The sequence below is a fragment of the Solanum verrucosum genome, unplaced genomic scaffold (genome assembly GCF_900185275.1).
Source record: "Solanum verrucosum unplaced genomic scaffold, falcon-dt-bn FXZP01000196.1, whole genome shotgun sequence".
Classification (NCBI taxonomy): domain Eukaryota; kingdom Viridiplantae; phylum Streptophyta; class Magnoliopsida; order Solanales; family Solanaceae; genus Solanum; species Solanum verrucosum.
In genome coordinates this window covers 636,703-649,997 of record NW_026020420.1, presented here as the reverse complement: position 1 = coordinate 649,997, position 13,295 = coordinate 636,703, and the positions used below count along the sequence as shown (strand labels likewise).

Below are 13,295 nucleotides of genomic sequence, written 5' to 3'. Positions count from 1 at the left end.
TAATTTTAATTTTAATTTTATGATTATTATATAAGTTTTTAGTTTATTATTTTAATATTATTTTTTCTATTATAATAAATAGTTGTTTGAAATTTATTTTTTAGTTTATAAAATCAAGATATAAGTAATTTTGTTTAATCCTAACAATTAATTTTTTTAAAATTATAAAATAAATTTTGTAAAATTGTAAAAATTATATTAAGGAATAAATTATTAAAATTAGTATTTATATTTATAATTTCTTAAGAAACGTATAAGAAAAGTAGATAAACAATATTTATTAAATTTCACCTAGCTTGAATTTTAAGAATAAAAATATCGTATAAATTGACGGAAATAATATGTATTTATGTTGATGTTATGGATGTTTTTCGTTTTTGAATTTCATGACAATAGTATCAAAACTTATGCAATTGTTTGTCAAGATCACTGATGTTCTTTCCGTTATATTTACTTATTGAAGAGTATTTGTGGATTGAAGTGATTTTGGATTATGAAATAGTTGAGAGAAAAATAAAATAACTTATTAAATTTGTACCTTCTTTATTTTTCATATTAATAATCTACTTTTTCTTTTACAAATTTCTTAAGAAATCATAAATAGAATAATACTTTTACTAATTTATACCTTAATTTTTTTTTTTGGTAAATTTATAAATTTTATTTATACTTTCAAAAATAATTAATTGTTATAATAAAAAAGAAAAATTGAAATTAATTATATCTTTGTAAATAAACAAATAATTTTATATAACTATTTTTAATAATATAAATAATCAATATTGAGATAAAAAATAATATTAAAATGTTAGAAATAGAATGAGTCCGACAAAAATTTTTGGATTTCATATTTTTCATGAATAAAGTTAATTAAGTGGAAGTATAAAATTTGGAAGAATTGTTAAAAATGTGTCAATACCACGTTGCTTGACCCCCACTTTGTGGAACTTCAACCAATGCATGTGTCTTTGACAAGTGGATCTAGTACATAGTACATACCACACATAGAGAGGGGTACTTCAAAATTAATTTTAGAGGAAAAAAAATAAATATATCCTTAAACTGTCGTAAATGGTATACATATATCTTCTGTCATATTTTTGGGATATTGATGCCTCTGCCGTCCAAATACTAGAGCATATATGCCCTTCACTCTAACGAAAAGACTAAATAGGGACACGTGGCACAATTTTATCTGTCGATATGATATTTAATAAACGTCGGGTTGGTGGATAAGATTATAAAACGTGTATGTATGTTAGTATAAAGGGTATATATGCTCTAGATTTTGGACGGTAGGGGCACCAATTTCCCAAAAGTATGATGAAGGGTATCTGCATATCGTTTACGATAGTTCAGGGGTATATTTGTCCTTTTTCCCTTAATTTTATAAGGTAAAAGAAAAAGACTTACATATTATGTTATCGAGTTTTAAGAAAAGACTCATTTATGTCATTTGTTAAAAATTTGATTCATTTATGTCATTTTCGTTTGAGAAAGGGCTTATCCATACCATTATTCAATAACTGAAAATAGTTCGATTGTGATTCCATCATGTCATTAATTAAATTAATTTTTAAAAAGGAAAAAGACTCAAATATGTCTTTGAATTTTGAGAAAAGGTTCATCTATGTCATTACAGTTAACAAATAATTAATGACATGGATGAACCTTTTCTAAAATGAAAAATAACATCGATGGACCGCACTTTAAATGAATAACATAAATAAGCTTTTCTGAAAGTTTGATGGTCTATTTGAGCCTTTTCGTGTTGAATTAATATAGACGCTCGTAAGTCATTCCAAGTTTTTAGGACAATAGTTTTTATTTATTTATTAATCACCAAAATAAGAGTTAGCAAACTAACATATTTTACTTTTCACGAAAATATGTTCCTTCCTACCAAACACACCCCTAGGCTTAATGTATGTTCCAACAAGATCATTTTTAATATAATTGCCTTTGAATACTCTTGGTGGAATTGTGGTTCTTCTTTAAAAACATTTAAGTACATTACTATATGTCATTGTTTCTCTCTCATGAATCTATATATAATACTCCCCAGTCCCGAATCATGTGACATTTTTAGGATTTCAAGATTTAAACAAATTTATTTTTTACTGTAAAATTTTTATATATCTTTTAATTATTTTGAATTGTCAATTATTGTGACTTATAGTAATTTTTACATAGTTTATAAATATATAAATTTCATTTCAAAAAAATTGAAGATCCACGCTCAAATTTCTGGTCAAACTTAAATTGTTTGATTCCCGAAAAATAAAAAGAGTAACATAAATTGAGATAGATGAAGTACACATATAAACACACGAATGAAAAATAGTGTATATGATAATATCAATAGAATGACTTATTGTAAAGACTTTTAGCTATTGATAAGTTGCTTTCCATTCTGCATATAATATAGTACTTTGCATGTGATAGCCATTCTGGAAATGGAACTGGAAATGGTGCAGAGTTCCATGGTGCAGAGCGTGGCGGGACAAGACAGAACAAGATAAATTTTAATCAGGGATGGCTTTAAAGGTTGGCTTAAAAGAACAAAATTGATTTTGTTCATATTATGTCTATATATAGAAATTCATCATATCATATATATATATATATATATATATATATATTATTAAAAGTGGGAAACTTTTAACTTCAAAGTTGGATTACCATTTTATCCCTATTATAAGTTAAAATGTTATAAAATATTTAATTAGTCAAATATTAGAATTCTCAATAAGTTTTCTCTAATAAATATTTGTATTCATAACCGAATTTTTAAGCAACCTATAATTACAATGTTTAATATGTATTAACCTCTCACAATTGAATTATTATTAATAATATATATATATATATATATATATATATATATACATTATCTAATTAAATCAAACATTTAATTAAATATCTAATTAAAAAATAGTATTTTGCACACCTTAAGTAAAAGTTAAATAAAATTCAATTAATTAATTTTTCAATTACATAAATTGAACGGGATTTGGAAGTGGAAAAGTGGTACTCTAATACTTAGACAAACGTATCCAAGGAATTCACATAATACATGATTAATTGCTTTAAATTAACACATCATGTATTACTTTACCTAACTTTACAATTCCTATAATTTGTCTTTTCATTTTCTTTAACTTGACTTATCAAATTCTAACACTTTTAAATTAGTAACCAATCTTTGTTAATATAACAATCAGTAGAATTTGAATAGTTCATTAAGTATTTAAGTGTAGGTTAATAAATACATATTATGTTAAAAGGAATTTCAAAGAACATAAAAAAAAACACTATATAAAGGTAACAAATGATTTTCATTTCCTTAAGTTTTGTTTCTTTAGTTGAGCAGATTTTTTAAAAAAAAATTCTGGCCTTCCTTCTCATTTTCTTTCTTTTCCTTTAAATTTTTCCTTTTGCATGAAATAAAGAAAATGGGAGATGGAGAAACATGTAGAGTTGATACATGTTGGAATTGAATAATTGTCATATCAATTTACATGCAACATTCAACATTCATTGGATGATATATGAAGACCACTATCTCCATATGGAGTGCTAGCAGAAATTCATGAACTATGAAAAGGAAGAAGTTGATTTCTTCGGAAGACTGATTTTAGAATTTTCATTAATTGATTTATTCTTATAATGTACTGTAATTATAATTGTTTACGGCTATAGATAAATGCGACGTTATTTGTGTATTTGGAGGGAGTTATAAAATGATATCTTGTAGTATTTTACTATAAAAGTGGGAACTACCAGTAAAAAATTTGAGAACTACCAAGTTAAAAAGTTTACATTCATCTTAATTTGTTTGTTATTGTTGATATAGTAGTTGGATATCACAGGTTATATGCCTTCATGGCATCATGTGATTGGTATTGAAAAAATTATTTCGTAATTTTTTGTATTCTGTAATGTGTCTTCATATGTATCTTCATATTTGAATTTACTAATTCATTTTACTGAAAGAATTAGGAGTATCCGCGTCATATATAAATATACTATCAAACTTTAAAAGGAAAATTTTCTTTTATTTTAATATGATATCATTGAATAAAAACTAGTTTAGCTACCACAAAATGTAGGTATCTTCACTTAAATAGTCGGATATATTTACTATTACTTTTTCTAGCCGGCATATATATATATTGATTACACATGATCGTACACATTACAAATGAATTATACATATATAATAGTATATACTCACCGATTTTTTTATAGTTTAATCAATTGGATGAACAACTATTTATGTTAATTCTTCAAAAATAATCTTAGTTGCAAATTTTTGCTACATTTATTTTCAAAACTAAATATGTATGTATTTTTTAAAATATTATTAATATGGGAAACAAGCGCAATGTGCGAAAACTAGTTAATTAAATATGTGAGAATCTTGATTAATATTATAACTTAAGTTATATATTTGTTTTTGCCATCTGACTTTTTAAGTCCTTCATGGACTCAACCTAACACATCTAGAATAATTTCTATTGTCAAGTCCTAAACCAATTGGCAAATTTTCAACAATTAAGGTGTGTTTGGTAGGGAGGGAATGATTTTTTGATTAAAAGTTTTTATTTTTTTGTCCAGAAAAATTAGTTTCTTATAGATAAGGAAAAATGACTTTTATAGAGATTGGTCGAGAAAATAAATTTTATGAGTAGCATTCTACACTAATTGTCTTATATCAAACCCTGGTCCAATATACCCCTACTCTGATAGTGTTTGAATAGATTATATATAATACCTTTGAGATAATATTTCTACTTACTTACCAAAACACCAGAAAATAAGTAAGAAAATCACTTCTTTTCCTAAAAAATATTTTCAAATGTACCAAACACACCCTTGGTCAAGGTGTCTAGTGTTCAATATAGTCAATAATATCATGCTAACCATTGCTATAGGTATTATGTATGACTTTTAGAATGGTACCATTTTTTACGTCAAATTAATTTAATTATAGTAACATTTATATTACAAAGATACATTTGACACAAGTACTAGTAACTCTCCAGCGGTAGAAGCAAATGCATTTTTTTTACAAGTTCGGTGTCCAGGTCAGCTTGTTCTCACAACTATTAATATTGTCAGGTACTTGCTATCTCCCATCGACACACGTACTTTATTTGCATCATTTTAAAGGGACGTACGGGCGCGTATAGACACATATATGTATGTATTTCTGAAAAATAGTAAATGACTAAATGCATGCATAGTAGACTCGTACTGTCTGAAAAATGATAAATTTTGGAATAGTATAAGTAAAACTTTTGAATTCCGGACTAAAGTTCATGTACAAATTGAATTGTGATAACAGATCGACACTACTTATGCAAAATCCTTAGTATGCATATTGAATCTAGAAAGTGACATGCTAGTCCAAACTTTGAATTGTCAAAATATTACAGCCATGTTAGTACTAGTGTCTCTCATGCAAGACTTCAATTACCTTGCATCCAAGTAATGGATATTCTTGTTTAAACCTAAGAGAAATAACAACAACATACCCAACGTAATCCCACAACTGAAGTCAAGGGAGGGTAGTTTGTTACGATGCCCTACCCCTTATCTCGAGAAGATAGATAAGTTTTTTTCCCGATAGACTAGTCCTAAGAGAAATAATAACAACATCCCCAGGGTAATTCTACAAGTGAGGTTAGGGGAGCAGAGGCGTATCTAGAGGGGGTGCCGTGGGTTCACGTGAACCCGTGCTCCCCTCTCTAGATTATATATAGTAGTGTTATATTTTTAAAAAAATATTTAAATATAGATGTGTGAACTCATATTCAAAGTATCATATAATAATGCGATGATGATTGGGTGCACTTCTCTAAGTGAGAGATAGAAATTTAAATCTTATATCTATCTTGTCTCTTTGAGTAACATTTTTCCAAGTGATTATCGATCAGTTACACTTTTATCGTTTCAACTAATTTTTCTTTTATTTTTTTCCTTTATTCTTTCAAAAATTTCAAGTGTGTTACATTGAGAATTCCTAAAAATTTTAGCATTGTAAATTTTTATATAATTAAATCAAATGTGTATATTAAAATTTAAAACTAGTAGTATTATATAATTTGGACCTATAATTTTTAAACTTTAATGGTTCATATTACGAACTAAAGGTCAAATCAATCAAATTTATATTTAAGATACATTTTTTCGTAATCGTGCACCCATCTAGGGGAAATTCTGGATACGCCTCTGCTGAGGGGAGGGTTGTGTCTACGTAGCCTTACCCTTACCTTGAAAAGGTAGAGAAGTTGTTTCCGATAGACTTAAATATCTACAAATTTTCCTCAATGGTTAATGCAACAATTAATTGCAAGGCTGCCTAACAAATTCCACATTTCATCTAGTCATTTTCACCAAGGAAATTTAGGGGCTGCAGACTTTTCTGCATCTTGTAACAAGGTGTAACATTTTTTCCATTGATTAATTTGACTTATATGTGGAAATTAGAGTAACATAGTATACAAATTTCACTATAAAATGTGTAAGCTTTTCTGCTATTTCATCCACAAATCAATTTTCTTTTCTTTGCCATGGCTTGTACCAAACTACATTTTCCAATAATTACCGTGACGACTCTGCTGGTGATACTTATATTGGCTACCTTAGATTTCACAGGTACTTCTAGAGTTTTAAAAATCCTTATATTGACAGTGTGTATAACTTATATCTTTCTAGTTGTCGTGATATACATAGATTCATCACGAGCTAATAAATAATATTGTTATACAGGAGCACAAACAGGAGTTTGTTATGGAAGAAATGGGAATGGATTACCATCTCCAGTAGATGTTGTGGCTCTATGCAATCGAAACAATATACGAAGAATGAGAATCTATGATCCTCATCAACCAACTCTCCAAGCCCTTAGAGGCTCGAATATTGAACTCATACTAGGCGTGCCAAATCCTGACCTTCAGAATATCGCGTCTAGCCAAGCTAACGCGAATGCTTGGGTCCAAAACAATGTTAGGAACTATGGTAATGTCAAGTTCAGGTATATAGCTGTTGGAAATGAAGTTAGTCCATTAAATGGTAACGCGCAGTATGTACCTTTCGTGATCAATGCAATGAGAAACATTCAGAACGCGATTTCTGGTGCTGGTCTTGGAAACCAGATCAAAGTTTCTACTGCTATTGAAACCGAACTTACTACAGATACTTACCCTCCATCAAGAGGCAAATTTAAAGACAACGTCCGAGGATATGTTGATCCCATCATCAGATTCTTAGTAGCTAACCGCTCACCTTTACTTGTCAACATATATCCTTACTTTGCAATAGCAAACAATCAAGCTATTCAGCTTGACTATGCGCTGTTTACATCCCCTGGAGTTGTTGTAAATGATAATGGAAGAGAATACCGCAACCTGTTTGATGCACTCTTAGATGCTACATACTCAGCCCTTGAAAAAGCCGGTGGTTCATCTTTGGACATCGTTGTATCAGAGAGCGGTTGGCCTTCAGCTGGAGCAGGGCAATTGACGTCCATTGACAACGCAAGGACTTACAACAACAACTTGATTAGACATGTGAAAGGAGGGAGTCCGAAAAGACCATCAAAGCCAATTGAAGCTTACATTTTCGCGCTGTTGAATGAAGATCTGAAGAGCCCTGAAATTGAGAAACATTTTGGACTGTTTACACCAAACAGGCAGCCAAAATACGCGATCAGTTTCAACTAGCTAGACTATGCTACATAATTAACGGAATAAGAGTTGTCGATCTTCTCTCTTTATAATATGTAGTTGAATAATCGAATCGTTGCTCAACTTGAACGGAGAGCAACCCTTCGCGTGATAACTGATGTGTACTCATCCTACATGCTTATATAAAGCAATTATCTATATCTGAACTTCTTTTCCTCTTAAGTGTGTGTCTACTAACTCGGGTGCGAAACTATTTCTCGAAATGTGATTGAATAGCCTAAAGAACGTAGTAATTAGCATTTGAAGTCGTCATTGAAAAATTTATAACTCATAACATTCAAATCTTGGATCGTTTGCCATACCACCACTTCCTCCAATAGATTCAAATCCTTGTAAGCACAACAAGAAGAGAACAACTCTACTTATACTCATATTAATATTACTTTCTTAAGATACGTATAAAGTTCAAACTAGATAAGTAAAAGTAAATGCAAGGAGTAAAATGATTCGATAATGATTAAAACCGATACATGTCAAAAAAGAAATATACTAAATGCATAAACAATCCCTTAAACTTTATAATAGATTTCATTTGAACGTTAAAACTAATTTGACGGTACATGTCATTTGGGCGCTTGAACTACAACCTGTTCCAATTAAATATTTGAACACGTGATAAAATGTTTCTATTAGATATATTTCCGACTCAAACTTTTGAAACTTTTTGCATATGTTTTCAAGTATCAATTACGTAGATGAAAATATTTAGTTGAAACACGTTATTATGTGTTCAGATGCTCAATTAAAACGTCGTATAGTTCAAGTGTCACCTTGGGACATTGTCTTCTAGCTGACAAAAAAATGAGAACTAAGATCCATTAATCAACCGAGTTTTGAAGACTCGGACTCGGGCCGAGTCATTACCCAACAAATGTCACCGGAACTCAAACCCTTATCGGCGCAAGAATGGGAAAATCTAATCGACGATTACAACCACGGTGGTTCACGGCGGCTCCGGTGGACTTCCATCAACTACGCCGCCGTTCCTCTCCTTGACCTCACACTTTCCTCACTTCTCCGGAAAGATATCCCTCACAATCTCAAACTCCAGCTCCTCATCTTCATCGAAGAACACTTCAGCACAGACGAAAGCGATACCGTATCACCTACTTTCCTCAACCGCTTCCTCGAAGCCCTCCGGTCGGTAATCCAATCACCAAACGACGGCGTTTCAACGTCGTTCGCTCTCAAGGAACAGTTTCTTATCTCTTCAACTTCAATTTTCGTCAATTACGTGAGTTATACATCGAATTGTCTCGATTCTAACTTTGTTACTCCTCTTGAAAGTTTAATTGAGCTTTTGTTGACTATTATTAACCGGCCGAATCATAGCGTTGACCGGCAAACTCGATCAATTGCTTGCGAGTGTTTACGTGAATTAGAAACTGCTTTTCCTTGTTTACTTTCGGAAATTGGATCACATTTGTGGAGTTTGTGCCAAAATGAGCGTACTCATGCTGCCCAAAGCTATGCATTATTGTTATCAACTGTTGTTCATAACATTGCTAGATTAAAACCTACTGTTTCATTCAGTAATTCTTCGACATTGGTTCCGTTTACTGTACCTAGGTTTTTGGTTGATGAAAATGTTAAAAATGGACATTTTCAAGGGGAGTTATCGGATTTGAGTAACAGGGAATTGAGGAGAGTGGTTGCTTTTTTGCTTGAATGTCCACAGAATTTGACTCCTTGGGGGTTATTGGAGTTCATGGATAAGACATTGCCAGTTGCTGCAGTATTGGATTTGCAGCCATCTTTGTTGAAGGTTCAGTTTTCAGGATTGCTTCATACATATGATCCTTTGCTATGGCATGCATATTTAGTCATGTACTTAAGCTATATGGATTCTTTTGAAGGGCAAGAGATGGAAATTGCGAGTCGACTGTTGTTGTTATCCAAAGAATCCCAGCATCATTTGTTTTTTCGATTGTTGGTGCTGCACTGGTTAGTTGGGTTCATAGGGTTGGTATTGAAGAGGGATTTTGAGAAAAGGAAGAATGTTGTTGATATGAGCTTGAGCTTTTACCCATCGGTGTTTGATCCCCTCGCTTTGAAATCGTTGAAGCTTGACTTGCTTGCCTATTGTTCAGTTTTGATTGATAATGTCAATGGAGTAATGAGTTCAAAAGGCAGTCCACAAATGACTCGGGAAAAGTTATTTGAAGATGGCCTTGTTTGTGTATCAGCTTTTAAATGGTTACCTCCTTGGAGTATGGAAACTTCTGTGGCATTCCGTGCAATCCATAAGTTTTTGATCGGTCAGACATCTCACTCAGAAAATGATTCTATCTCCAATAAAAGCCTTTTGGAGCCAGCAATCTACCATACTGTGCAGGTACACATACTTTGAACCTGTTGTTCTATTCTTACTTTGAGTCTGTGGCATTGGTTTGACGCATTTGGTGCTTCACTAAAAGGAAAGAGCTTATACATTCTTTTCACTTTGCGTCTCTATGTGCAAACAGTCGCTAGATATTTTCTTCTTTTCCGTTTTACTTGATCTGTTTGAATTTGAAAGTATAGAGGAAAACATATTATTGATGAAAGAAGGTTAGAAGACTGTAGCATAATAGAGAGATCTAGAAGATGTGCTCCAATGAAAGATAAGAACTTTGGTGAAAAGAATCTGCATACACCGTACCTCTCCAACAATATATAACAAGTTCTTCCTTCAGGCCATCTATAGGTGCCCTGCCACGTGTGTAGCTTTAATGTCTTCAATCTTCTTGTCAAAATACGGATGTTGATTACTTTATCTTGGGAGCTATATCGTAGAGGTGTTACTGGAGTTTGTCTTATAGGAGTTTAGAAATGAATGACAGATGATGCATCTCCTCCTGACTTATCAGTAGTACTGATACTCTACTCTGATTTTGCAATGATGCTCATATATTTTTTGCCTAAATGTTTCTGAAGCTTGACTTATGTTTTGCAGAGAACACTTATAGACTCTTTGTCTGAATATAGAGGATTGGTCCCTGTCATTGTTGGCTTCACAGACCGCTTGTTGACATGTTACAAACATCAATTTTTGGGAGAACGCCTACTTAAGACATTTGATGATAACTTGCTTCCAAAACTCAAGATAGACTACAAATTGGTATCTTACTTCTGTATATTGGAAAGGATTGCTGAAAGTGATAAAGTTTCACCTAGTGGGTTAATAGAGCTCCTTACCAGGTTCATGGTAGTTCTTGTTGAAAAACATGGTCCAGATACAGGATTAAGGTCTTGGAGTCATGGGAGTAAAGTTCTTGGAATTTGTCAAACTATGATCATGCATCACTATAGTTCCAAATTATTTGTTGGGTTGTCTCGTCTTTTATCATTCACTTGTCTTTATTTCCCAGATCTGGAAGTTCGTGATAATGCCAGGTAATACTATGAGAAATATCTCCATCCCATTTCTTACCTCATTCTGTTCGGATGTACACATTGTCTATATCGTCACCTGTTCACCGCAGATGAAAGATGTCAATAACATTGGGAAGCTTGTTCACCATTGAATTTGCACTTTGTAGGATTAACTGGGGAAAATAAACATATTGAGTGTGCAATATACTATTGTTTTCTAACATTTGGTGGTATTTTACAGAATTTACCTGCGGATGCTGATTTGTGTTCCTGGGAAAAAGCTAAGAGACATTCTAAACAGTGGGGACCAGCTTCCTGGAATTTCTCCATCTACCCATTCCAGCTCTTTCTTCAGTGTTCAGTCTCCTAGACTTTCTCACGACCCTAAGAAATCTAGGAATATTTCGTCCTGCATGCATCTTGAGCGCATTGTGCCATTGTTGGTTAAACAATCTTGGTCTTTGTCCCTGCCAGCCCTGGGATTTGATGCCAAGAAACCTAGTTATATAGAACCCATCAAGGACAACGCGTCCCCAAGTGAGCAAATTGAGTTTGACAAAATTACTGATGATACAGTGATCTCTGAAGCCAATCGGCACAATCAGCCTCCGGAGCCATTACGTGTGATGGATTCAAAGATTTCACAGATAGTTGAAATCTTGAGGAAGCATTTTTCATTTATTCCTGACTTTAGACACATGCCGGGTACCAAGATCAAAATATCCTGTACTTTAAGGTTTGAGTCAGAGCCCTTCAGTCGCATTTGGGGAAACAATTTGCCAGCTAATGGAGTCGATACCCTTCCTGCCTTATATGCAACTGTTCTCAAGTTCTCTTCTTCTACGCCATATGGCTCCATTCCATCATGCCATGTTCCTTTTCTTCTAGGTCAACCACCCAAAGGTTTCTACTCTTTTAGCCAGACGAATTCCCTTGATATTATCCCTGTGGAAGATGTTTCTGAAACTCCTGGAGATGACAAAAGCTTCAAAGCTCCTGTTCTGATTGAATTGGAACCACAGGATCCAATACCTGGTTTTGTTGATGTTTTCATTGAAACGAATGCGGATAATGGTCAGATCATTAGAGGACAGCTGCATAACATTACAGTAGGAATTGAAGATATGTTTCTCAAAGCTATTGTTCCAGAAGACATCCCTGAAGATGCAGAACGTGGTTACTACGTGGATCTGTTCAATGCTTTGTGGGAAGCATGTGGCGCTTCAACCAGCACTGGGCGGGAGACATTTGTACTCAAAGGAGGCAAAGGGGTCGTAGCAATCAGTGGTACTCGCTCTGTGAAGTTACTAGAGGTTCCTGTGGCATCTTTGATCCAAGCCGTAGAGCGATCCTTGGCACCTTTTATTGTATGTGTAACCGGTGATTCTCTAACCAACCTCATGAAGGAGGGAGGAGTTACAAGGGACATTACATGGGATGAGATTAACTTGGGTTCCTCTTCCACTGATGATACCATCGCGGAAACCAGTTTAGTTGGGGGACCGCTTTACCTCAAGTACAAGGATGATGAAGATGATGGTGAAGGGGGTTATGTCCAAATTAGTAAGAAAAACCTAGGCATTATTCAGATTTTGATATTCCTTCCACCAAGATTTCATCTCCTTTTTCAGATGGAAGTTTCTAATACTTCTACACTCGTTCGAATTCGAACAGATCACTGGCCATGCCTAGCTTATGTTGATGACTATTTAGAAGCTTTATTTTCCTAAAGAAATTAGTTTTTTTACTCTCCTTATTTCATTGAGAGTCATATTCTTTTTCCCCATTAGTTCACTTTGTGAGCTTGTGATATTTTACTCAATAATAGGTCTGATGTAAATTTGCTCTTCTTTGCAAAAAACTTCTTGGTAAGACTGCAAAGAATGTAAACGCCTTGTATAATGTTTTTGATGAGAGATGAAATGGTGCAACTTTCTGTTTCTTGTGATAGTGCAAAAGTTCCATGCTCGATCGAATTAATTATAAAAAAAAGAATGCTTTCAATTGAATTATTTTACATTTTCATGCTATTGTGCATCCTAGAAGGGGACCCTTGGCGTAATTGATAAAGTCATTGTCACGTGAACAGGAGGTCATGGGGTTTGCTTGTAGAAATGCAGGTAAGGCTGCATAGACCATTGTGGTTTGGTCCTACCCGCACATGGAGAATCAACCTCTTTTGTACTA

The 13,295-nt window shown here is 33.0% G+C and overlaps 2 protein-coding genes across 2 annotated transcripts; both read left to right on the top strand.

The window, feature by feature from the left end:
• Positions 1-6,539: 6,539 nt before the first annotated feature.
• On the top strand, positions 6,540-7,916 carry LOC125806793 (glucan endo-1,3-beta-glucosidase, acidic). Its single transcript, XM_049486545.1, has 2 exons — positions 6,540-6,663; positions 6,778-7,916. The coding sequence occupies exons 1-2, from the start codon at positions 6,579-6,581 to the stop codon at positions 7,728-7,730; spliced, it is 1,038 nt and encodes a 345-aa protein (XP_049342502.1). The 5' UTR covers positions 6,540-6,578; the 3' UTR covers positions 7,731-7,916.
• A 639-nt stretch (positions 7,917-8,555) lies between these two features.
• Positions 8,556-13,018, top strand: LOC125841032 (uncharacterized). Its single transcript, XM_049520025.1, has 3 exons — positions 8,556-10,089; positions 10,690-11,129; positions 11,350-13,018. Exons 1-3 carry the CDS (start codon positions 8,626-8,628, stop codon positions 12,836-12,838), a joined length of 3,393 nt encoding a protein of 1,130 aa, XP_049375982.1. The 5' UTR covers positions 8,556-8,625; the 3' UTR covers positions 12,839-13,018.
• Positions 13,019-13,295: the final 277 nt, after the last annotated feature.